Source organism: Oncorhynchus mykiss, chromosome 13, assembly GCF_057628025.1.
Source record: "Oncorhynchus mykiss isolate SJ-2025 chromosome 13, ASM5762802v1, whole genome shotgun sequence".
In the NCBI taxonomy this organism is placed as follows: Eukaryota; Metazoa; Chordata; class Actinopteri; order Salmoniformes; family Salmonidae; genus Oncorhynchus; species Oncorhynchus mykiss.
This window is the reverse complement of record NC_143034.1, coordinates 51,555,530-51,580,546: the sequence shown is the minus strand read 5'-3', so window position 1 is coordinate 51,580,546 and position 25,017 is coordinate 51,555,530. Positions and strand designations below refer to the sequence as shown.

The window sequence follows — 25,017 nt, the reverse complement described above, 5'->3', positions numbered from 1 at the left end:
ATAAAGCCACATACACAAACACACATATTCTCAGTCCCAGTGCTCATCCTTTCTTCTCTGCCTCATACAGGTGTTCTTTGTGATCCGTCTCATCGCCGGCCCCACTGCCAACTCCCTGCCCCCCATCACGGACCCGGACCCCCTAATGGCCTGCGACCTGATGGATGGGCGTGACGCCTTCCTGACGCTGGCCCGGGACAAGCACCTGGAGTTCTCCTCCCTGAGGAGAGCCAAGTGGAGTTCCATGTGCATGCTGGTGGAGTTACACAATCAGAGCCAGGACCGCTTCGTCTACACCTGCAACGAGTGCAAGGCCAGCGTGGAGACACGCTTCCACTGCACCGTCTGCGAGGACTACGACCTGTGTATCACCTGCTATAACACTAAGGGCCATGAACACAAGATGGAGAAGCTGGGCCTGGGCCTGGATGACGAGAGCAACAACGCAGCGGCCGCTGCCACTCAGAGCCCCGGGGACTCCCGCCGCCTCAGCATTCAGCGCTGCATCCAGTCCCTGGTCCACGCCTGCCAATGCCGCAATGCCAACTGCTCCCTGCCGTCCTGCCAGAAGATGAAACGTGTGGTGCAGCACACCAAGGGATGCAAGCGCAAGACCAACGGTGGCTGCCCCATCTGCAAGCAACTCATTGCTCTGTGCTGCTACCATGCCAAACACTGCCAGGAGAACAAGTGCCCCGTACCCTTCTGCCTCAACATCAAGCACAAGCTCCGCCAGCAGCAACTCCAGCACCGCCTCCAGCAGGCTCAGATGCTTCGGAGAAGGATGGCCAGCATGCAGAGGGTAGGCCAGCCTGCCTGCGGTGGAGGAGGACCTCCTGGGGGGCTGCCATCACCAGGTAACAATGGCACCACAGCCCCCAGTACACCCACATCAGGAGGCACCCAGCCCCCAACACCACAGACACCCACCCAGCCCAACATGCCTTCTGGGCCCCAGCCAGGGATGGGTGGTGGAGGAACTTTGCTGCTGCAGCAGCAAGGTGGGATGCCTCAGCAGCACCACCAGCTTCACCACCAGTTCCAGCAGATGCCAGGAGGAGGTGGGATGATGAACTCCCCCCAGCAACAGCAGATGGTTCCTCAGGTCCAGCAGCAGTCCCAGGCCTCAAACCCCCCACAGCTCCAGCAACACCCCAACAGCCTGTCCCCTTACACCAACAGGCCTCCAGGCTCCTCACCGCACCCTCAGTCCCAAGGCAAACCGGGCCTGGGACCAGCCACACCACCTCAGCAGCAACCACCACCACAACAGCAACCCAACCCTGGCCAGCCTTCTATGCCCCAGCAGCAGCAACCTCCTTCAGGACCTCCTCCAGCGGCTGTGGAGATCGCCATGAAGATTCAACAAGTGGCAGACGCACAAAGGAAGATGGCCCTGCAGAGGCAGGCGGCGCAGGCAGCTGGCATGATGCCTCCGCACCCTCACCACCAACAGCCCCAGGGCCAAATGGGCATGGCCCACCCTGGGGTGGGCATGGTGGGGGCCCAGGGGCTGCCTCCCCAGGCTCAGGCAGCTCAGGCTGCTGCCAGGGCTCACATGGAGCAGCAACAGCAGCAGGGTATGATGGTGGGCCCTGGCCCCATGCAGCAGCAGCCCCAGCAGCCTAACCCCCAGGGCCAGCTGCCTCCACAGGTGCAGCAGCAGAGGGTTGGTCCCCCGCTTCAGATCCCCCAGCAACAGTGGGCCGGCCAGGGAATGCCACCTCAGAGGCAAGCCATGATGGGACATCCAGGCATGGTGGCACCTCAGCAGCAACAACCGCAGCAAGTGCGGCAGCAGGCTCAGGGACCTGGTGGGTTGATTGGTATGGTGCAGCAAGGTGGTACAGCTGGGGGTGGGAACCTCCCGCAGGCTGCCCTTCAGGAACTGCTGCGTACCCTTCGCTCCCCCAGCTCACCCGAGCAGCAACAGCAGGTGCTCAACATCCTCCGCTCAAACCCTCAGCTAATGGCTGCCTTTATCAAGCAGAGAGCCTCCAAGTATAAGGGGGGCCCAGGACCCCCGGGAAACCCTGGCGGGCCAGGTCCAGGCAGAGTTCCAGGAGGTATGGGTGGCCAACAGGTCAATGTGAATGCTGTGGCTGGTCAGCCAGGTATGCACATGGGTCAGGGAGTCAACATGCCCACCATGACCCAGCTACAGCAAGTACAGCAGCTACAGCAGCAACAACAGCAACAACAACCGCAGCAGCAGCAGCGTCCTATGCTTAGTAGTTTGCAGCAGCAACAGGTGGCAGCACTTCAGCAGCATCAACAGCAGCAGCATCAGCAAGGAGGGATGCCAGGCCAGCAGGCACCTAACATGGCCAACATAAACCCCCAGTTCAGAGAGCTCCTTATGAGGAGGCATCTCCAACTACAACAGCAACAACAGCAGCAACAGATTGGGAACCATGCCCAGTTCCAGCAGCAGGGCTACATGGGCCAGCCAGGCATGGCCCCCCAGCAGCCTGGTCAGGGCCAGTCTGGACTGCAGCAGCAGCCTGGAGCCCAGCCAGGGCAGCAGCAGCAGGGCTACCCCAGCACGGTGGCCCAGCAGCAGGCTGCTGCAGTGCTCCAGCAGAGGCTCCAGCATCAGCACCAACTCCAGATGCAACAGCAACAACAACACCAGAATCCCATGGTGGGCCACCAGACTGCTGAGGGGGGTCCGGGTACTGGAGTAGGCGGCCCCCCTCAGCAGCCCCAGCCCCCGCAGGGCACCCCCCAGCCGCAGTCCTCCCAGGCTCTGCTCCAGCAGGCACTGCACCAGAGGCTGCTTCAACAGCAGCAGCACCTGGGTGGGGGCTCTCCTGCCCAGCACAGCAGCCCCATGAGCCCCCAGCAGCAGATGGCCCAGTCCCCTCACCTGCAGGGCCAGACGCTGTCCACGTCCCTCAGCAACCAAGTGCGCTCGCCCCAGCCCTCCCCGCGACCCCAGTCCCAGCCACCACACTCTAGCCCCTCCCCGCGCATGCAGCCCCAGCCTTCCCCTCATCATATCTCGCCACAGACCCAGACGGGCTCCCCGCACCCGGGCCAGCTACCCCAGCACCACCCTGGTATGGTGGTCCCCTCTCAACAGCCGCCTCAGCAGCAGAACTCAATGGACCAGTTTGGGTCAGACCAGAATGCCATGCTGTCTCAACTCAGTGGGATGGGTGGTCTCCATGGGCCTGGAGGACCTGACATGCTGTCTGGGAACAGCCAGGACCTTGGGCAGAACATTAATCATAACACTTTAGACATGTAGCCTTCGGGACTGCACCTGGGACAGTGTTAGCCTTTTTTTTTTGTTTTTACTATTAATATTATTTAATGTTTTCAATAAAAAATACATTGAAGTGAACTTCCTATGGGAGATGCAACTATAAATCAACACGTCGATTAATTAATAAATGAATGGTAAGTTATTGCTGTTAATATATTTTTTGCCAATTGTGTACAAATAGGGGGATGGTATCTCCCTTAGAGAATACGACGCAGGTAATATTTTTGGGGTTTGGGACTATGGGAGTATTTGCCTTTTTAAGAAATGTTTAAGATTTGAAAAATGTAAGAGCAAATAATTGAATGCAATGGACTTATTGTAATTTCTCCATAAATCAGTCATCAGTTTTAGTGATTTGGATTAATATTATTATAAATCCAAACATCATGCATATCTTTCTTTTAAAAGTTTGGGTTTACTTTATTTATTTTCATTTTTTGGCAGTGTGTTGGCATATACCCGAAGACTGCTACAATTCACATAGAATATATTTTTGTTATTGAAATGGGGGTGGGGTTATTTCACTGATGTCTGGGTTGGGCTTTCAATCTGGAATAAAATGAGTGTTTGTGGTTGAGGGCCTGCTGCAAGTTTCAGTGGCCAATGGAGACTACATTTGAAATGCCGAACCATTGGACATCAGTACTAGGAAGGGCCAGCCCTCTCACTGACCACACATGCCCTCCCTCACCCTCAAATGTGTGAGCACTCCTGTAAGACACTTGGGGGGGGGGGGGGCACATACCTATATGCCTGTAAAGTTTAGAGTGTGGGGGGGGGGGGGGTGTCTGCCAATGTATAGGACATTACTGTTCTTGTAAAACAGAGGGAATGGATCCAAATGAACTGTGCTGCATAGAACTGAGGAAGGGGAGAGACGTGACCAGTCGCTCTCTGCCTCACCCTTACTTTTCCCTCTGGACTTGAGCCCAATGCACTCTTCTCCTGCCCCAGAATAATTGCTGTCCCTCGTCCCAAACCCAATTTATCTTTCTGCTCAGAACTTTGAGAGTTTAATTTAATATTTTTTACTGTACAAAGAACTGTGGACTCAAATACTGTTTTTTTTTTTTTATATAATAAAATGAAAATGAAAGATGTGCTGAATAATTTTGCTTGTAGCTAGTCAAATTAGTTTATTTTTGGGGGGTTGGGGTGGATCGACCTAAGTACATGGTTCCCTGAGGAGACTGACCCCTAGTGGTGGTAAAAGGATGCACAAGTTGCTGCACATGCATTTCCAAAAAAGCTACTAAAATGGACCAGTGAGGACACTTCTGTTACTGCTAACATGTTTTATTCCATGCTAAAATGTTGAGGTTATATGAATCTCAAGCACAAGTAGATTTGACACTATATATATTTCTAGGCATATGGTATAGAGAAGACATTTGACATGTCATTGTGACCAAAGATACATTTTTCAACACGTGACATTTAATTTAGCTTTTACATGTGACATGCGATAAATACAACCGAGAACATTTGCTTCAGTTTACACCATTGTTGCAGTAGGACATGTGCAAGCTGATATCTCCTCTTCAGAAATGCACAAAGGCTTAGTGAGAGGGGTGGACTATCAATTGGTAATACAAGAATATGCCTTTTTGTTTTACCTGGAAGTAAAAGCAATACTTCAACGTAGCCAGCCTTCATCTTGGAATGCTGAACTTCTATCCTTCCAGGAATTCCTTCTTTCCTTTCTATTTTTGTCATAGAAATAAACATTGAATGAAATGAAGGACAAGGCTGTGCGTGATTGACAGGACATGCAGAACTTACTGTAAACGCTGAGGAAGACAGTCGACTTTATACAAATGCGTTAGAAAAAGGATTAACTGAAATGAGACTTAAAACACATTTGGGAATGAGTGGTGTAAACTGATATCCCCTCTTTAGAAATGCACAAAGGCTTTAGCGAGAGGGGTGGACTATCAAATGGTAATAGAAAACTAGAATCAGGTAGGCTCTTAATTTGAGAAGTAAAATAAAGAAAAACAATACTTCAACGCAGCCAGCCTTCATCTTGAAATGCTTAAACTTCTATCCCTCCAGGCATTCCTTCTCTCCTTTCTATTTCTTTGTTATAGAAATCAAACTAACAAATCGAATGGAGGACAAAGGTGTGCATGACATACAGGACATGCACAACTTACTGTTAATACTGAGGAAGACAGACGACAATACAAAAGTGTTAGAAAAAAGAGCAACCGAAATGAGCCTCCTGGAATAAGAGAAGTTGGAGAAGTAGTAATGTTATAAATATGACATTCAGGAGTCAACTGCTCTCTCCCTCATCCATCTTTCCTCATTCTCTCTTACTACCCATCTTTCCAGAACCAAACACAATGTGAAAATTACCACCCAATTCTCTAAGGTACAATACCTCACCAAAACCCTAGTAATTGGTATCAATTTACTCTCATAGGCTTTGTAAACATCTTTAATGACAAATTATATTGTGGTTTATCTAAACATGTTCCTAAGTGGTAAATTCAACATATGGGCTGCATTTCATGTATAACCTCACATGTTCTCTAATCCTCTCTCAGAACTCTGTCCTTCAGCTCTTAAAAAACCCTTCAGCTGCCAAGGCCTCTTTGAAAGTTACGGTCAAAGAGTTGATAGTCACATAGGTCACAATCACTTTGCCAGGATTCACTTCTGCGCCACTACTGTCTGGACACTGTGTCACAACCTCTTCACCTTGCTGTTTTGTGTCATTCTCCACCACTTCCTCTGCAACCTCAACATCGGTACAGACCACTGAACCATCAGCCATGGTTTCATCTCCAACATCCACCACTGAAGTGCTATCCCTGTCAATCAGAATATGTGTCCCCATCTCTACCCTGTCAATAAAATAATCTGTCCCCAACCCCTCTACCCTCTCAATAGCATTAGCTGTGCCTAACCTTTCTACCCTGTCAATCAAGGTATCTGTCCCCAATTCCACTTCTGTGTCACTGTCCACTAACCTATTGCTAATGTTAAGGTCTTCTGGACCCTCTGCAGAACCACAGCTCTCTGATTGATCAGTCCTATCCATTTGTTCCTGTCCAGTTTCAGAGGTCCCACCCTCTGACCTATACCCTGCCCCTGTCACCCTCAACAAGGCCCCACCCCCCAATGTCTCATCTCCAGAGCCCAGTGTGGAACCACAACTCTCCACTCTGTCAGTCGTCGACTCCACCTCCTGCTCCATCATGGGATAGCTGCACTCTGACCGGCTATGCCCTTAAGACAGAAAGACACAGGAAATGAGATCAATATACCACGAATAGGACCAATCCTGACCTTCAAAGCGAGATAAAAAATAGATGATCAAATGTTTCATTAAATGTTTGATAGAAAACAAACTGAATAGACTGTTTTCACGTGTGTCTGTTGTTAACTCTGATTCCGGTCTCTCCTCTGCGCCTTGCCATTCATGCTCCATGGGGTCCTGTATGCGGGTCAGTGGTTGAAGGGAATTGTTGTCAGACACAGGTTTGGACACCCTCTGCTTGTTCTTGCGTCTTGCCAGGCGGGGATAGACGCTCCCTCCCTCCCCCGCCCTGTATGGCAGACTGCCCTGGTCCAGCTCGGAGCCCATGGAGCGGGTAAGGGAGAGGCGCAGACGAGGGGTATCTGGGACTTTGTGTGCACTACGGAGGTCCATGGCATAGATATTCTGTAGGAGAAGAGAAGACTAAAGCCGATGTCACACGTAGCAATCTGGACGCAATTTCTGTTGATTGCAACAAAGTGGCATCAGTGATGCTCAGTGTGTCACCCCTTAAATTTCCTGCAACATGGTTGAAATCAATCCTATGTCACGCAACTGACTGTATGCAATGTCCAATCAGGGCGCAGAAAAAAGTTTACATGAGTGGTCATATCGTTCCGTTCGGAACTCCGACCCAGTACGCTAATGGTCAATCTTCAAAAAGGGCTTTAGTCTTTGAGATACCGCTACCCGAGGTATAACAAAGCACAACCATGTTTGTCCATATCTCTAAGGTCTTCCATACAATTCCTTCGATAAGTATTCAGACCCCTTAACTTCTTCCACATTTTGTTACAGCCTTATTCTAAAATGGATTAAAGAAAGAAAATCCTCAGCAATCTACACACAATACCCAATAATGACAAAGCGAAAACAGGTTTTTAGAAATGTTTGCAAAAAATAAAAACAGAAATACCCTATATACATAAGTATTCAGACCCTTTTCTATCTGACTCAAAATTGAGCTCAGGTGCATCCTGTTTCCATTGATCATCCTTGACATGTTTCTGCAACATCATTGGAGTCCACATGTGGTAAATTCAATTGATTTGACATGATTTGGAAAGGCACACACCTGTCTATATAAAAGGTCCCACAGTTGACAGTGCATGTCAGAGCAAAAACCAAGCCATGAGGTCGAAGGAATTGTCCATAGAACTCCGAGACAGGGTTGTGTCGAGCAACAGATCTGGGGAAGGGTACCAAAGGTCCCCAAGAACAGAGTGGCCTCCATTCTTCTTAAATGGAAGAAGTTTAGAACCACCAAGACTCTTTCTAGAGCTGGCAACCCAGCCAAACTGAGCAATCGGGGGAGAATGTCCTTGGTCAGAGAGGTGACCAAGAAGCCGATGGTTACTCTGACAGAGCTCCAGAGTTACTCTGTGGAGATGGGAGAACCTTTTGGAAGGACAACAGTAAAAGGCACATGACAGGCCACTTGAAGTTTGCCAAAAGGCACCTAAAGAGTCTTAGACCATGGGAAACAAGATTCTCTGGTCTGATGAAACAAAGATTGAACTATTTGGCCTGAATGCCAAGCGTCACATCTGGACAACACCTAGCACGATGAAAACAGAGCGGTCAGGAACCTCAGACTTGGGCGAAGGTTCATCTTCCAACAGGACAACGACCTAAAACACACAGCCAAAACAACCCAGTATTGGCTTCGGGACAAGTCTCAATGTCTCAGCCAGAGCCCGGACTTGAACCAGATCGAACATCTCGGGAGAGACCTGAAAATAGCTGTGTAGCGACGCTCCCCATCCAACCTGACAGAGCTTGCGAGGATCTGCAGTGAAGAATGGGAGAAATTCCCTCAATTTTTAATCTCACCTTTATTTAACCAGGTAGGCCAGCTGAGAGCAAGTTCTCATTTACACCTGGCCAAGATAAAGCAAAGCAGTGTGAAAAAACAAACGTACAGTCAATAACACAATAGAAAAGTATATATACAGTGTGTGCAAATTAAGTAAGATTAGTGAGGTAAGGCAATAAATAGGCCATAGTGTCAAAATAATTACAATATAGCAATTAAACACTGGAGTGATAGATGAGTAGAGGATGAATGTGCAAGAAGAGATACTGGGGTGCAAAGGAGCAAAAAAACTAAAACAATATGGGGATGAGGTAGTTGGGTGGGATATTTACAGATGGGCTATGTACAGGTGCTCTGACAGCTGATGCTTAAAGTTAGTGAGGAGGATATGAGCCTCCAGCTTCAGTGATTTTTCCAATTAGTTCCAGTCATTGGCAGCAGAGAACTGGATGGAAAGGTGGCCAAAGGAGGAGTTGGCTTTGGGGGTGACCAGTGAAATATACCTGTTGGAGCGCATACTACGGGTGCGTGCGGCTATGGTGACCAGTGAGGTGAGATAAGGTGGGGCTTTACCTAGCAAAGACTTATAGATGACCTGGAGCCAGTGGGTTTGGCGACAAATGTGAAGCGAGGGCCAGCTAACGAGAGCATACAGGTCGCAGTGGTGGGTAGTATATATGGCTTTGGTGACAAAACGGATGGCACTGTGATAGACTGCATCCAATTTGCTGAGTAGAGTGTTGGAGGTTATTTTGTAAATGACATCTCCGAAGTCAAGGATCGGTAGGATAGTCAGTTTTACGAGGGTATGTTTGGCAGCATGAGTGAAGGATGCTTTGTTTTGCGAAATAGGAAGCTAATTCTAGATGCTTGATGTGAGTCTGAAAGGAGAGTTTACAGTCTAACCAGACACCTAGGTATTTGTAGTTGTCCACATATTCTAAGTCAGATCCGTCCAGAGTAGAGATGCTAGACGGGCGGGCAGTTGCTGGCAGCGATCGGTTGAAGAGCATGCATTTAGTTTTACTTGCATTTAAGAGCAGTTGAAGGCCACGGAAGGAGAGTTGTATGGCATTGAAACTCATCTGGAGGTTTGTTAACACAGTGTTCAAAGGGCCAGAAGTATACAGAATGGTGTCATCTGCATGGAAGTGGATCAGAGAATCACCAACAGTAAGAGCGACATCATTGATGTTTTCAGAGAAAAGAGTCGACCCGAGAATTGAATCCCGTGGCACCCCCATAGAGACGGCCAGAGGTCCGGACAACAGGCCCTCCGATTTGACACACTGAACTCTGTCTGAGAAGTAGTTGGTGAACCAGAAATACAGGTGTGCCAAGCTTGTTGCGTCATATCCAAGACGAATCACTGCCAAAGGTGCTTCAACAAAGTACTGAGTACAGGGTCTGAATACTATTTTTTTTATTAGCAAAAATGTATAAAAAAACATTTTTGCTTTGTCATTATGGGGTAATGTGTGTAGATTGATGAGATGGAAAAAACGGTTTAATCAATTTTAGAAAAAGGCTGTAACCTAACAAAATGTGGAAAAAGTCAAGGGGTCTGAATACTTTTTGAAGGCACTGTATATGAAATGGATGGTTGTGTAAAAATATTTTACTGCAAAAGTAGTTACATTTATAGATGTTGGGACACACCCCCTAAACTCAAACAGGACAGAATAATGCCTGGCTGGAGGGATGGTGGGCCACAAGCTTATTTAACCCAATATTGCAAGCTCTGATATTGCTCAAATTTGGAATATGAGCAGTCAATTGTCTGCCCTACATACAAAAAAAAACATTAGGACATTTGACTCCAAATCCATTTTCAAACACATTCATCCACAAAGACCATTGAGGTTTTCCAATGCCTCGCAAAGAAGGGCACCTATTGGTAGATGGGTAAAAATCGTGGATGGTGTTTCATCACACCGAGTCACTACAAATATAGAGTAGTCCTTCCTAACTCAGTTGCCGAAGAGGAAGGAAACCGCTCAGGGATTTCATCATGAGGCCAATGGTGACTTTAAAAGAGTTTGAGTTTTACTTAATCTTGAAATCGAGTTCTTACTATGCTATAAGTAGTAAGACAAAATAATAATTTTTAACTATGAAACCACCCAAGTCCCGTCTTGGCCACTGCAGGCAGTGATTGGCCCCTCCCCAGAGGGTATAATACGCACTGCCCTGCCGGAGAGTGTTACTCTTGCCTTATTCAGCAACTGCTGTTTATCAAAGCCACCATTCGTATCATCTGTAAATTCATCTATACTTATTTTTCGTCTAAACTGCTCAATTTCAGACAGCCTACAACTTCGACCGAGCGGCGAAAAACATACAGTACCAGTCAAAAGTTTGGACAAACCTACTCATATGGAATCATATAGTAAACAAAAAAGTGTTAAACAAATTTAAATATATTTGAGATTCTTCAAAGTAGCCACTATTTGCCTTGATGACATCTTTGCACACTCAGGGCATTCTCTCAGCCAGCTTCATGAGGTAGTCACCGGGAATGCATTTAAATTAACAGGTGTGCCTTGTTAAAAGTTAATTTATGGAATTTCGTTCCAATCAGTTGTGTTGTGACAAGGTAGGGTGGTATACATAAGATAGCCCTATTTGCTAAAAGTCAAAGTCCCTTTTATGTCAAGAACAGCTCAAATAAGCAAGCAGAAATGACAGTCCATCATTACTTTAAGACATGAAGGTCAGTCAATGCAGACAATTTCAAGAACTTTGAAAGTTTCTTCAAGTGCAATTGCAAAAACCATCAAGTGCTATGATGAAACTGGCTCTCATGAGGACCGCCACACAAAAGGAAGACCCAGAGTTACCCCTGCTGCAGAGGATAAGTTCATTAGAGTTAACTGCACCTCAGATGGCAGCCCAAATAAATGATTCAAATAACAGACACATCTCAACATCAACTGCTCAGAAGAGACTGCTTGAATCAGGCCTTCGTCGGTGAATTGCTGCAAAGAAACCACTACTAAAGGACACCAATAAGAAGAAGAGAATATTTTGGGTCAAAAAACACTAGCAATGGACATTAGACCAGTGGAAATCTGTCCTTTGGACTGATGAGTACAAATTTGAGATTTTTGTTCCAATTGCTGTGGCTTTGTGAGACGCAGGTGAATAGGTAGGTGAATGTGTGGTGCATGTGTGGTGCCCACTGTGAAGCATGGAGGAGGTGGTGTGATGGTGCTTTGCTGGTGACACTGTCTGTGATTTATTTAGAATTCAAGGCACACTTAACCAGCATGGCTATCACAGCATTCTGCAGCGATACACCATCCCATCTGGTTTGCGCTTAGTGGGACTATCATTTGTTTTTCAACAGGACAATGACCCAACACACCTCCAGACTGTGTAAGGGCTATTTGACCAAGAAGGAGAGTGATGGAGAGCTGCATCAGATGACCTGGCCTCCACAATTACCCGACCTCAACCCAATTGAGATGGTTTGGGATGAGTTGGACTGCAGAGTGACGGAAAAGCAGCCAACAAGTGCTCAGCATATGTGGGACCTCCTTCAAGATTGTTGGAAAAACATTCCCGGTGAAGCTGGTGGAGAGAATGCCAAGAGTGTGCAAAGCCGTCATCAAGGCAAAGGGTGGCTACTTTTAAGAATCAAAAATGTATGTTGATTTGTTAAACACTTTTTTGGTTACTACATGATTCCATATGTGTTATTTCATAGTTTGATGTCTTCACTATTATTCTACAATGTAAAAAATAGTCAAAACAAAGAAAAACCCTTGAATGAGTCGGTGTGTTCAAACTTTTGACTGGTACTGTATATTTTGTTATTTTCTTTAGATTCCTTCAACATCGGTCCGTTTAGTAGCCTGAGTCAGCTAGCTTGCTACCCACTCTTAGCTAGTGGTCCTTCTAGCTAGCTAGCTAATGCGTCACACTTGCAGGAGACCAAAGATTCTGGGGTCATTATTTAATAATCGCCTCCCCAATCACACTCAAAGAGTGTTCTTAAGCTTTGAGTAAAGGTACCAGACGGATTCCATTAGGTTTTTCTGAGTTTGAATGATTTTTCTCCTCAGGCCGAGATGACGTTCTCTGCCAGGATAAAATAGTAATTCAAGTGCAAGGCACACATGTCGGGGAGGGACGGTCACAGAGACTACGCCCGAAGGCTTGGAACAGAGCACGGAGGTGGCTCTTAAGGACCCCTTCTTCTGTATCCACTGCTCCGGGGTTCCCCTGCCTTCCCTCCACCACCCAGCTCCCGGGAGCCTACGGACGAGTGGGTGAGGAGCAGCTCTCCAATACTCAACAGAGCCTCCACACCTCTGCCCTTCCCCAACCTGCTGCTTATTTCGAGGACGCAGCACACCGGGAGCTGAGAGACTTCCATGCCAGTCAGTGGGATGCCTATGGAGATCCTGGCTCAGATGAAAGGGCTCAGATTGAGGGTGACGATCTCTGACAAGGACCCTTACAACAAGGAGTTCATGGAGGTCCTGGGCAGGGCTGTGACTAAGCTAGGCCTGTCTTGGCCAGACAACCAGCCCCTGAAACCATACTGGCAGGGGCTTACTTCCCACCGTCAGTCACCCAGTCTCTGGCATGATAGCCAGCCCCGCCCTAGACCCCTCCCACTGTTCTCAGATGTCAGGAATGAGGTGAGGCAATCCTGGGAGAATCCACAACAGACAAGCTCTCCCAACCAGAGCTTCGACACAGAGCCTCAGCTGGGATATACAGTGCCTTGCGAAAGTATTCGGCCCCCTTGAACTTTGCGACCTTTTGCCACATTTCAGGCTTCAAACATAAAGATATAAAACTGTATTTTTTGTGAAGAATTAACAACAAGTGGGACACAATCATGAAGTGGAACGACATTTATTGGATATTTCAAACTTTTTTAACAAATCAAAAACGGACAAATTGGGCGTGCAAAATTATTCAGCCCCCTTAAGTTAATACTTTGTAGCGCCACCTTTTGCTGCGATTACAGCTGTAAGTCGCTTGGGGTATGTCTCTATCAGTTTTGCACATCGAGAGACTGACATTTTTCCCATTCCTCCTTGCAAAACAGCTCGAGCTCAGTGAGGTTGGATGGAGAGCATTTGTGAACAGCAGTTTTCAGTTCTTTCCACAGATTCTCAATTGGATTCAGGTCTGGACTTTGACTTGGCCATTCTAACACCTGGATATGTTAATTTTTGAACCATTCCATTGTAGATTTTGCTTTATGTTTTGGATCATTGTCTTGTTGGAAGACAAATCTCCGTCCCAGTCTCAGGTCTTTTGCAGACTCCATCAGGTTTTCTTGCAGAATGGTCCTGTATTTGGCTCCATCCATCTTCCCATCAATTTTAACCATCTTCCCTGTCCCTGCTGAAGAAAAGCAGGCCCAAACCATGATGCTGCCACCACCATGTTTGACAGTGGGGATGGTGTGTTCAGCTGTGTTGCTTTTACGCCAAACATAACGTTTTGCATTGTCGCCAAAAAGTTCAATTTTGGTTTCATCTGACCAGAGCACCTTCTTCCACATGTTTGGTGTGTCTCCCAGGTGGCTTGTGGCAAACTTTAAACAACACTTTTTATGGATATCTTTAAGAAATGGCTTTCTTCTTGCCACTCTTCCATAAAGGCCAGATTTGTGCAATATATGACTGATTGTTGTCCTATGGACAGAGTCTCCCACCTCAGCTGTAGATCTCTGCAGTTCATCCAGAGTGATCATGGGCCTCTTGGCTGCATCTCTTCTCCTTGTATGAGCTGAAAGTTTAGAGGGACGGCCAGGTCTTGGTAGATTTGCAGTGGTCTGTTACTCCTTCCATTTCAATATTATCGCTTGCACAGTGCTCCTTGGGATGTTTAAAGCTTGGGAAATCTTTTTGTATCCAAATCCGGCTTTAAACTTCTTCACAACGGTATCTCGGACCTGCCTGGTGTGCTCCTTGTTCTTCATGATGCTCTCTGCGCTTTTAACGGACCTCTGAGACTAACACAGTGCAGGTGCATTTATACGGAGACTTGATTACACACAGGTGGATTGTATTTATCATCATTAGTCATTTAGGTCAACATTGGATCATTCAGAGATCCTCACTGAACTTCTGGCGAGAGTTTGCTGCACTGAAAGTAAAGGGGCTGAATAATTTTGCACGCCCAATTTTTCAGTTTTTGATTTGTTAAAAAAAGTTTGAAATATCCAATAAATGTCGTTCCACTTCATGATTGTGTCCCACTTGTTGTTGATTCTTCACAAAAAAATACAGTTTTATATCTTTATGTTTGAAGCTGAAATGTGGCAAAAAGGTCGCAAAGTTCATTCAAGGGGGCCGAATACTTTCGCAAGGCACTGTATGTCCATGCCCCTGCTCAAAGAAACCATAGCCTCACACCTCTCAGCAGTCTCTGCGGCAGTGAAGCCGCAGCTATCATCCAGTCTTACAAGGCAGCCGGCCAAGTCAGCAGCCACGTTAAACACCATGGCCATCGTCCAGGCCTACCAGGCCCGGGACAGGGAACAGCAGGCTACTGCAGAGATGTACGTTGAGCTCAGGAAGGCGACAGACTTCGCTCTACACATGACAAGGTGTGCTGCCCAGGACACGGGCAGAATCATGGGATTCTCGGTCGTGGTACAATGTCACTTGTGGCTCAACCTCACCCAAATGTCAGAAAGGGAGAAGAACGTGCTGCTAAATGCTCCTGTCATAGTATCTGGGCTCTTCGGGCCTATCAAAAATATAAATCGTCAAACTGCACAGCAGCCTCTGCCTGTAGCCCAGTTAGCTATTCCAAATCAAATGACAGCCCTGCCCTCTCTAATAGAAAGAGCAGACCTGTCCAGCAGACTGAGTGTATGGAAACATGCATGCGCAGCTCCCCCTTGTGTACTGAATACAATTTGGAAGGGTTACGCGTTGCAGTTCGCTGGTGTCACACCCACGACAGTTTCAGCTCAAGTGGCCCCTATTCTAGAACAGGAAATAACCTCCCTTGGAGGAAAAGGAGCTATTCGCCCAGTTATGGAAGCAGACAAAAACACGGGTCATTATCAGAGATATTTTCGAGTGCCAAAGAAAGGCAGTGGCATGAGACTGATCTTAGATTTGAGGGTGTTGAACAAATCATTACGAAAACTACCTTTTCGCATGTTAACACACCGCTGTCTATTCAAAGTAGTCAGACAGCACAATATCCGTATCCTGTCTATCTAGACGACTGTCTTATAATAGCGAAGTCGAGAGAATTGGTCGAGACACACACCAGGATAGTGATAAATCATGTCCATGATCTGGGTTTCCTGATAAACTGTGAAAATAGTTGTCTCACTCTTCGCCAATCACTGCCTGCTAGGGCCAAGACAGGACTTGGTTTCAAAGCAGAAAATTATTCAGTGGTGCTGTCTAGTGACAGCTTATAGCAAAGTCAGAACTCCCGTTCTTCATTCATAAAACCAGGGTTGTAGTACAACCCAAATATTCCAAAACATACAACCTGTTTGCAAAAAGGCACTAAAGTGCGTATTATACCCTCGTAGGGCGGAGCATTATGCGTCATGGCCCGGAGGAGCCAATCACTGCCTGCTAGGGCCAAGACAGGACTTGGTTTCAAAGCAGAAAATTATTCAGTGTTGCTGTCTGGTGACAGTTTATAGCAAAGTCAGAACTCTCGTTCTTCATTCATAAAACCAGGGTTGTAGTACAACCCAAATATTCCAAAACATACAACCTGTTTGCAATAAGGCACTAAAGTAACCCTGCAAAATTTGGGGCAATGAAATGTACTTTATGTCCAGTCTACTTTCCAATAGACACTGGGAGACAAATGCACCTTTCAGCAGGAGAATAACCTAAAACACACGGCCAAATATACACTGGAGTTGCTTACCAATAAAACACTGAATGTTCCTCAGTGGCATAGTTACAGTTTTGTCTTAAATCGGCTTGAAAATCTATGGCAAAACTTGAAAATGGCTGTCTAGCATTATTCAACAACCAACTTGACAGAGCTTGAAGAACTAAAAAAAAAAAAAAAAAGTGCTAATCCAGGTGTGCAAAGCTCTTAAAGACTCACAGCTGTAATCACTGCCAAAAGAGATTCTAACATGTATTGACTGTGTCAATACTTATGTAAATGAGATATTTCTGTATTTTTCCCCCAATATATTTGCAACAATTTCAAAAAACATGTTTTCACATTGTCATTATGGGGTAGTGTGTGTAGATATGTGAGAGAAAAAAATATATATTTAATCCATTTTGAATTCAGGTTGAAACACAACAAAATGTTGAATAAGTCAAGGGGTATGAATACTTTCTGAAGCCACTGTATAAAAAGGCAGCAGACTGCTTGGGATGGCAACACCACAAGCCTATGAGTGTCAATGAGGCAACTGGGAGGCTCCAATGAAAGGAAAGAGAATCATCCAACCCTGGACTCCTCACTGTACTATAACTTGCACCTCCAGGATTGGGCTCTTAAGTCACATCCTTATCATGTAGAAGTGAGCTTTGATTTATTGCTAGTACAATACGTCTGCCTGAATCGAACATGACCTTCCTCTGGCTCACTGCATTTGTGATGCACATTGGGATCTTTCCTGTGCACTCTTATACTGTTCAGGGTGAGCTGGCACATTGCTTCGTCCAGATCATGTCTGCCCGGGAGTTGCCGTATATGTTGACTTGGTGACATTATGGTGTATGGGGAGAATACAACCACACATGACAAGTGCATAAGGCAGGTGTTCACTACAATAAACCAACACAATCTGACACTCATTGACAAGAAATGCCATCAACTTAGTGGGCATGTCATAGGAATTGCAGTGATAGGCCCACTCCACCACCAGTCCTCTCCTCAGGCAGTTACTAGAGACAGAGACACCATGGAACTGGACTGCCACATGTCAGGAGGCCATTGGAAATTGATGGCATGCATTGCCCTCATACATATTTTGCTACCAACCATGGCTGACCAGCCCATGTGACACCTTAAATGGGCTGCATTGTAAAGAATGAGCTCTCATGCTGGGGTGACATATGCATTGGTCTGGAAAACTGTGCAGTAATTCCAACATACAGTTGAAGTCAGAAGTATACATACACCTTAGCCAAATACATTTAAACTCAGTTTTTCACAATTCCTGACATTTAATCCTTGTAAAAATGATCTGTCTTAGGTCAGTTAGGATCACCACTTTATTTTAAGAATGTGAAATGTCAGAATAATAGTAGAGGGAATGATTTATTTCAGCTTTTATTTATTTCATCGCATTCCCCGTGGGTCAGAAGTTTACATACACTTAATTAATATTTGGTAGCATTGCCTTTTAATTTGTTTAACTTGGGTCAAACGTTTCGGGTAGCCTTCCACAAGCTTCCCACAACAAGTTGGGTGAATTTTGACCCATTCCTCCTGACAGAGCTGGTGTAACTGAGTCAGGTTTTTAGGCCTTCTTTTTTCAGTTCTGCCCACAAAGTTTCGATAGGATTGAGGTCAGGGCTTTGTGATGGCCACTCCAACACCTTGACTTCGTTGTCCTTAAGTGACAACTTTGGAAGTATGCTTGGGGTCATTGTCCATTTGGAAGATCCATTTGCGACCAAGCTTAAACTTCCTGACTGATGTCTTGAGATGTTGCTTCAATTTATCCACATCATTTTTCTGCCTCATGATGTTATCTACTTTGTGACGGGCACCAGTCCCTCCTGCAGCAAAGCACCCCCACAACATGATGCTGCCATCCCCGTGCTTCACGGTTGGGATGGTGTTATTCGGCTTGCAAGCCTCCCCCTTTTTCCTCCAAACATAACGATGGTCATTATGCCAAACAGTTCTATTTTTGTTTCATCAGACCAGAGGACATTTCTCCAAAAAGTACGATCTTTGTCCCCATGTGCAGTTGCAAACTGGCTTTTTTATGGCAGTTTTGGAGCAGTGGCTTCTTCATTGCTGAGCAGTGTTTCAGGTTATGTCGATATAGGACTCGTTTTACTGTGGATATAGATACCTTTGTACCTGTTTCCTCCAGCATCTTCACAAGGTCCTTTCCTGTTGTTCTAGGATTGATTTGCACTTTTCGCACCAAAGTACGTTCATCTCTAGGAGACAGAATGCGTCTCCTTCCTGAGCGGTATGCCAGCTGCGTGGTCCCATGGTGTTTACTTGCGTACTATTGTTTGTACAGATGAACATGCATTTGGAAATTGCTCCCAAGGATGAACCAGATATGTGGAGGTCTACAATTTTTTTCTGAGGTCTTGGATGATTTCTTTTGATTTTCCCATGATGTCAAGCAAAGAGGCACTGAGTTTGAAGGTAGGCCTTGAAATAAATACACCTCCAATTGACTCAAATTATGTCAATTAGCCTATCAGAAGCTTGGTTGACATCATTTTCGAGTCTTCTAGGGTATGATGCTACAAGTTTGGCACACCTGTATTTGGGGAGTTTCTCCCACTCTTCACTGCAGATCCTCTCAAGCTCTGTCAGGTTGGATGGAGAGCATCGCTGCACAGCTATTTTCTGAGTAGTGGCTTCCATCTGGCCACTCTACCATAAATGCCTGACTGGAAGAGTGCTGCAGAGATGGTTGTCCTTCTGGAAGGTTCTCCCATCTCCACAGAGGAACTCTGGAGCTCTGTCAGAGTGACCATCGGCTTCTTGGTCACCTCCCTGACCAAGGCCCTTCTCCCCCGATTGCTCAGTTTGGCCAGGCGGCCAGCTCTAGGAAGAGTCTTGGTAGTTCCAAACTTCTTCCATTTAAGAATAATGGAAGCCACTGTGTTCTTGGGGACCTTGAATGCTGCAGACATTTTTTTGTGTACCCTTCCCCAGAACTGTGCCTCGACACAATCCTGTCTTTGAGTTCTACGGACAATTCCTTTGACCTCATGGCTTGGATTTTTCTCTGACATGCACTGTCAACTGTGGGAACTCATATAAACAGGTGTGTGCCTTTCCAAATCATATCCAATCAATTGAATTTACCACAAGTGGACTCCAATCAAGTTGTAGAAACATCTCACAGATGATCAATGGAATCAGGATGCACCTGAGAAAAATGTCTAGTCTCATAGCAAAGGTTCTGAAAACTTAGGTAAATAAGGTATCTGTTTTTTATTTTTAATACATTTGCAAACATTTCTAAAAACCTGTTTTCGCTTTGTCATTATGGGGTATGTGTGTAGATTGATTAGGAAATGTTTTTATTTCATCCATTTTAGAATAAGGTTGTGACGTAACAAAATGTTGAAAAAGTCAAGGGATCTGAATGCTTTCCGAATGCAATGTATATCGATGTTGTTACAATTAGCAAACATTTGGATTATCAAATAATTTATGTAACTGTGATGTTTCACAAGATTGGACGTTGCATGCAATTTCAATTGCGTTTGAATTGCTTCATGTCTCAGCAAAGTTGCTTGAGATGACACATAAATTGCTTCGTGTGATGCAGGCTTAAGATAATTTAATATACTATTAAGTATTGTCATTTGTGTAATTGCTATGTTAATGTAAGGGACATAGAAATGTATTAAGAAAGTGGATGTTCTGAACAAGGAGAAAGGTAAGCGCTGTACCCGCAAGACGAGTCTCCGTGGTCTGAGTCCTTTCCTGCGGTATGCCAGGGCTCGGTCCTTCTCCTCCCTGATAAGACACAGAGAATATGAAATTGCAATGGCTAGAGAAGAAGTAGTATGCAGTATTCATACTAACAGCACTCTCAGTACTACTCACTTCTCTTCATAAGCCAGCACCAGGCGTGGGTCCAGTATGTGGTCCTCTGGTTCCCAGGTGCTGTACCTGTAAAACAATCACACTCTATAAGCACTGTTTATGCAGGTTCATCATGGCATGATCCCCTTGAATAAGGCAAGGAGGTACAATGACAGGAGTTGTTATAGAATCATATGGAAACTTTCAATTAATTTATGTATAGAGACTGCAAGCGGTTATACCTTACCTTTTAAAACCCTGGCATATTGTAAATTGTCAATAGATATCATTACAAATACACCAAATCAATCACCAGACACTTTTAAATGTCAACCTCTATTGCGCAAGTGAGTCGTTCTGGAATTTGTTATGTTTTTCCCACTTGTCTTGACTCCTGAGGGGTATACTACGTAGCGGGATAGAGGAGTTAGCGAGCTAACTTTGGTCAATTCTGAGTTCAACTCTGGATAAATGTTGACACGAAGGTGGCTCACCTTTTAGCCAGGTAAATTTGTATGGCAACAAATACTTTAGCTCTAACCTGCTCTGGGGCAGGCTAAATTCACTTTATCCTAAATGAAGTGCTTGAGCTGAGAGTTGAGGACCAATCAAATCAGATCCCCTCCCTCTCGCAAAAAGCGCGTCATCATCCCCTTCATTCTCTGAAACCACTTAAGACGGCTGGTTAAATATTTTATTGTGTTAATAATATTCAAATACCCTACAGTATCGCACTACACATTTACTAATGTGTAGTGAGAATTTGAAACGTCACACACAGTACAATTTTCATATGACTTAATACAATAATTGTATCGATAGGTGTGTGTGTGTGGGGGGGGGGGGGGTGCTCGTGCACACAAAGACAGTCTTAACAATTGTGTAATAAAAAGACACCACTTCTAATAACCCATTTCACACCATAGCCTGCTGAATTTGCAGGATAAGTTATTTCATTTCAGCAAAAACCTAAAATGTGGCACAGACTTGCTGATGGATTGCTGTTTCAGCATTTTATCAATGAAGATTTCTGCATTCGACTAGCCATGTGCGACATGCAAGCGCAGTTACAAACCTGGCTGGAGTTAGCGGCAGCTGAAGAATCTAAATGCATGGTCGTAACATGGATGAAGCCTGAGCTGGAATATGAATAGCTAGCTTTAGAAAATCCTGAGTAGATCTAGCTAGCGTCGTAGTATACCCCTCTATTTCTATTGAAAGTGTTGGTAAACAAGGGTACCCTTCAGTTTTAGATGCGTGCGGAATCGGATTAACGCTGGATCTGGACGGACTCTTCACATTACGAAAATGCACCAAATGGCGTACGGTGGTTGCCAGTTCTCCTGTCAGTGTACTTCCTTGATTAAGGAAATCGGAATTAGGGGTGTTAAATATAAGAGGCACTTTAACCAATGATATGAGGTTTTTACTAAGACATCAGAAGCAGAGGGAACATTACAGTGTCTTCAGAAAGTATTCCCACCCCTTGACTTATTCCACATTTTGTTGTGTTACAGCCTTATTCAAAACGGATTAAACATATTTTCTCACAATACCCCACAATGACAAAGCGAAAACATGTTTTAGACATTTTGCCAATTTATTGAAAATTAACTACAGAAATATCTCATTTACATAAGTATTCAACCCCCGGATTTAATACATGTTAGAATCAGCTTTTGCATCGATTTCAGCTGTGATTCTTTCTGGGTAAGTCTCTAAGAGCTTTCCACACCTGGATTGTGAAGAATTTGCACATGATTGTTTTCAAAATTCTTCAAGTTCTGTCAAATTGGTTGTTGATCATTGCTAGACAACCATTTTCAGATCTTGCTATAGATTTAAGTCACAACTGTAACTCTGCCACTCACCGTCTTCTTGGTAAGCAACTCCAGTGTAGATTTGGCCTTGTGTTTTAGGTTATTGTCTTGCTGAAAGGTGAATTCATCTCCCAGTGTCTGGTGGAAAGCAGACTGAACCAGGTTTTCCTCTAGGATTTTACATGTGCTTAGTAGCTCCATTCCGTTTATTTTTTAATCCTGAAAAACTCCCCAGTCCTTAACGATTACAAGCATACACATAACATGATGCAGCCACCCCTATGTTTGGAAATATGGAGAGTGGTACTCATTAATGTGTTGTATTGGATTTTCCCCAAACATAACATTTTGTATTCCGGACAAAAAGTTAATTGCTTTGCCACATTTTCTTGCAGTATTTTACTCTGTACAGGCTTCCTTCTTTTCACTCTGTCAATTAGGTTAGTATTGTGGAGTAACTACAATGTTGTGGATCTATCCTTAGTTTTCTCCTATCACAGCCATTAAAATGTTTTAAAGTCACCATTGGTATCATGGTGAAATCCCCCAGCGATTTCCTTACTCTCCAGCAACTGAGTTAGGAAGGACACCTACATTTTGTTTTACCCATCTACCAATAGGCCTCTTGGCGAGGCATTGGAAAACCTCCCTGGTCTTTGTGGTTTAATGTGTTTGACATTCACTGCTCAACTGAGGGACCTTACAGATAGTTGTATGTGTAGGGTACAAAGATGAGGTAGTCATAAAAAAATCATGTTCAACACTATTATTGCACACAGAGTGAGTCCAAGCAACTTATTATGTGACTTGTTAAGCAAATGTTTACTCCTTACCTTATTTAGGCTTACTATAACAAAAGGGTTGAATACTTATTGACACAAGACATTTCTGCTTTTCATTTGTAATTCATTTGTAAATATTTCAAAAAATATAATTCTACTTTGACATTATGGGGTATTGTGTGTAGTAGGCCAGTGACCAAACAAATCTACATTTAATCAATATTAAATTCAGGCTGTAACACAACAAAATATGGAAAACGTCAATGGGTGGAAATCATTTCTGAAGGCACTATATGTACCCAGGTCATACATACATGACTCATACAGATTTGTATTGCATTCACTAATTAATAAGAAGAGTACTTACTTTGGTGGCCATCCCTGCCACTTCAATAAGTATTCCACATTACCCTAAGAAGCAAAAGAGAAAGCCACATTTAGCAAGAGAGCAAATAACACAATTAGTACTCTTTGTACGGTAGTTCAAGGAGCATAAAAAGATGACTGTCGCTTTAAAGGGTCGGTGTCGAGCTCATTGGGGTAATTTTATTTTCAAATGGAGATTGTACGAGATGACGTCAATGTAAAGGCCTCGAACTCTACTATTGTGATGACGTGATCGCACATGGATGGGTTTTATGCAAAATAATTTTCTTGAGCGTCAAAAAGCGATGGAAATAGGTAGGACTTTACATGTAAACAACTCGTATTGCGCAACGTGCTGCACAGCGAAGGTCTCCGCTTTGGACCACCCATTGATAATATAATTGTATGGTGTGCGTGTATAGAATACTCAATACATAGAATGAAACATTACTGTATTATAATCTTCCATTTTCAAACCAACTTTACAAAATAAAGCATAAGTAAATGCATAGTAAGATTCACACCATACAAAACAAAAACATAGGCTCATTGTGATGATCATACTACAGCAACATAATAGGACAATATTGAATGGATCATGCGAGGTGTAACATTACACAGCAGTTTTTTTCACCCAGATACCCCAATCCATCTTCCCGTCCTCTGTTCTCCTCCTGTTGGCGTAACGTACAAATAAACTGCGTAGCTCACACACATTGGCCGCGCGGACAATCCCACCAGTGATACCCCACGATGAGACCCGATTTTGCTAAACACACCCCTTTTATATTTTACTACTTGAGGTAGTAGTCTGTATCCAGAACATACAACATACACAAACCAAGGAAAACGAAAAGATTCCACAATCTCTTTATTGAAAATTATGCAGCCTATAGGCAACATTATGTGCAGAAAAAATATATTTTAAACTTTTTGCGTGTTAGAATTAGCAGCTTTCACCGAGCAGAATGACAATATTAATGTCTAGCGTAAACTACGGAAAGTGCGTAGCAATACTTTTGTGTAATGGCTGATATATACTCTGTAAGAGTACAGGTAGTACATTGGCTGTTAAAACCATAAGACACCAATGATAGGTAGACTACATTTCTATTCGGAAGCACGGCTACATTGCTTACCTTTCTGACTCTCTTCTTGGTTATTGATTCAACTGCAAACACTTGTTCGCCTATAGATGACAGTTCCATCGCTCCTAGGCTGCTTGTCGCACGCTCAAAACAGGGAACGCGAAATGTTTCTCGTTCTTTCCAAGAAAAATACCCCCCAAATCCCCAAAACTCCCTGCAGCGGCTAAAACAAGCTTTTTGCCTACTCTACAACCCTTTTCTATTATCGGAGTCTTTGTCACTTGCTCACATGCACGTATTAGATAGTTGAGCGGTATTTTAGGTTATCTTTCTGAGTTTTAAAAATCTGCGACACATCACTGCCTGGCGCGTGCTTTAGTCAAGCGCGCTCCCTCTGACTCTGGTACGATGCGCCGAGCCCCCAATAATGGGCAGAGAAGAGGCTAAGCGAGAGGGTTTACTTCGCCCAAAATCTGTCCCACGAAAATAGGATCACGAACTGAGTAATTTTTGCTAATTTGCTACGTGATGATTATCTGATAGAATAGAACTTTCGTAATGTTTAGGTTGTTGCGAATGCACTGATATAAGTGGACACGTGGTATTTCGTCAACTGAAAAAAACTACTTTATATTGGAGTTGACACGCGTATCTGCCCTCTCATTGGTTAGAATGGTCCCACCTGATCGCGCCTTCTCTCGCTGCCTTCCATATTTGAGGACATGTATTTCCATTGTTAGAATGGCCACTCGACTATCTTGTCAATATAATTGATCATCTTTGGCATGCCCGGGTCTTTCACTATTACGAAACACATTATTTCAAGAATATGTGTATTATTCTATAATCACTGCGTTTTATGGGTTGTTTTCTTTAAATACTATTGAGGAACAT

General features: G+C 44.6%; 2 protein-coding genes across 25 annotated transcripts in view; one reads left to right on the top strand and one right to left on the bottom strand.

Moving 5' to 3' along the window:
- The window catches only part of LOC110486410 (histone acetyltransferase p300), a 28,849-nt gene extending 24,479 nt beyond the window's left edge, over positions 1-4,370 (top strand). For all 20 annotated transcript variants that reach the window (XM_090196545.1, XM_090196542.1, XM_090196546.1 and 17 more), the window contains exon 29: positions 71-4,370. In XM_090196545.1, the coding sequence (XP_090052671.1) occupies positions 71-3,253 (3,183 nt within the window). In that variant the 3' untranslated portion in view covers positions 3,254-4,370. The remainder of the gene's footprint in view (positions 1-70) is intronic.
- Positions 4,371-4,546: 176 nt separating this feature from the next.
- On the bottom strand, positions 4,547-24,781 carry LOC110486408 (chromobox protein homolog 7). 5 transcript variants are annotated; one of them, XM_090196549.1, is made up of 7 exons: positions 24,175-24,748; positions 23,037-23,080; positions 21,308-21,425; positions 20,089-20,154; positions 19,932-19,998; positions 6,650-6,944; positions 4,547-6,508 (listed from the first exon to the last, which is right to left on the bottom strand). In XM_090196549.1, exons 6-7 carry the CDS (start codon positions 6,930-6,932, stop codon positions 5,835-5,837), a joined length of 957 nt encoding a protein of 318 aa, XP_090052675.1. In that variant the 5' UTR covers positions 6,933-6,944; positions 19,932-19,998; positions 20,089-20,154; positions 21,308-21,425; positions 23,037-23,080; positions 24,175-24,748; the 3' UTR covers positions 4,547-5,834. The 5 variants fall into 5 exon arrangements, with proteins under 5 accessions (XP_090052675.1, XP_090052676.1, XP_036798352.2 ...); XM_090196550.1 differs by having other exon boundaries at positions 6,650-6,962; positions 24,175-24,715; XM_036942457.2 differs by lacking the exon at positions 21,308-21,425 and having other exon boundaries at positions 6,650-6,962; positions 24,175-24,781.
- Positions 24,782-25,017: the final 236 nt, after the last annotated feature.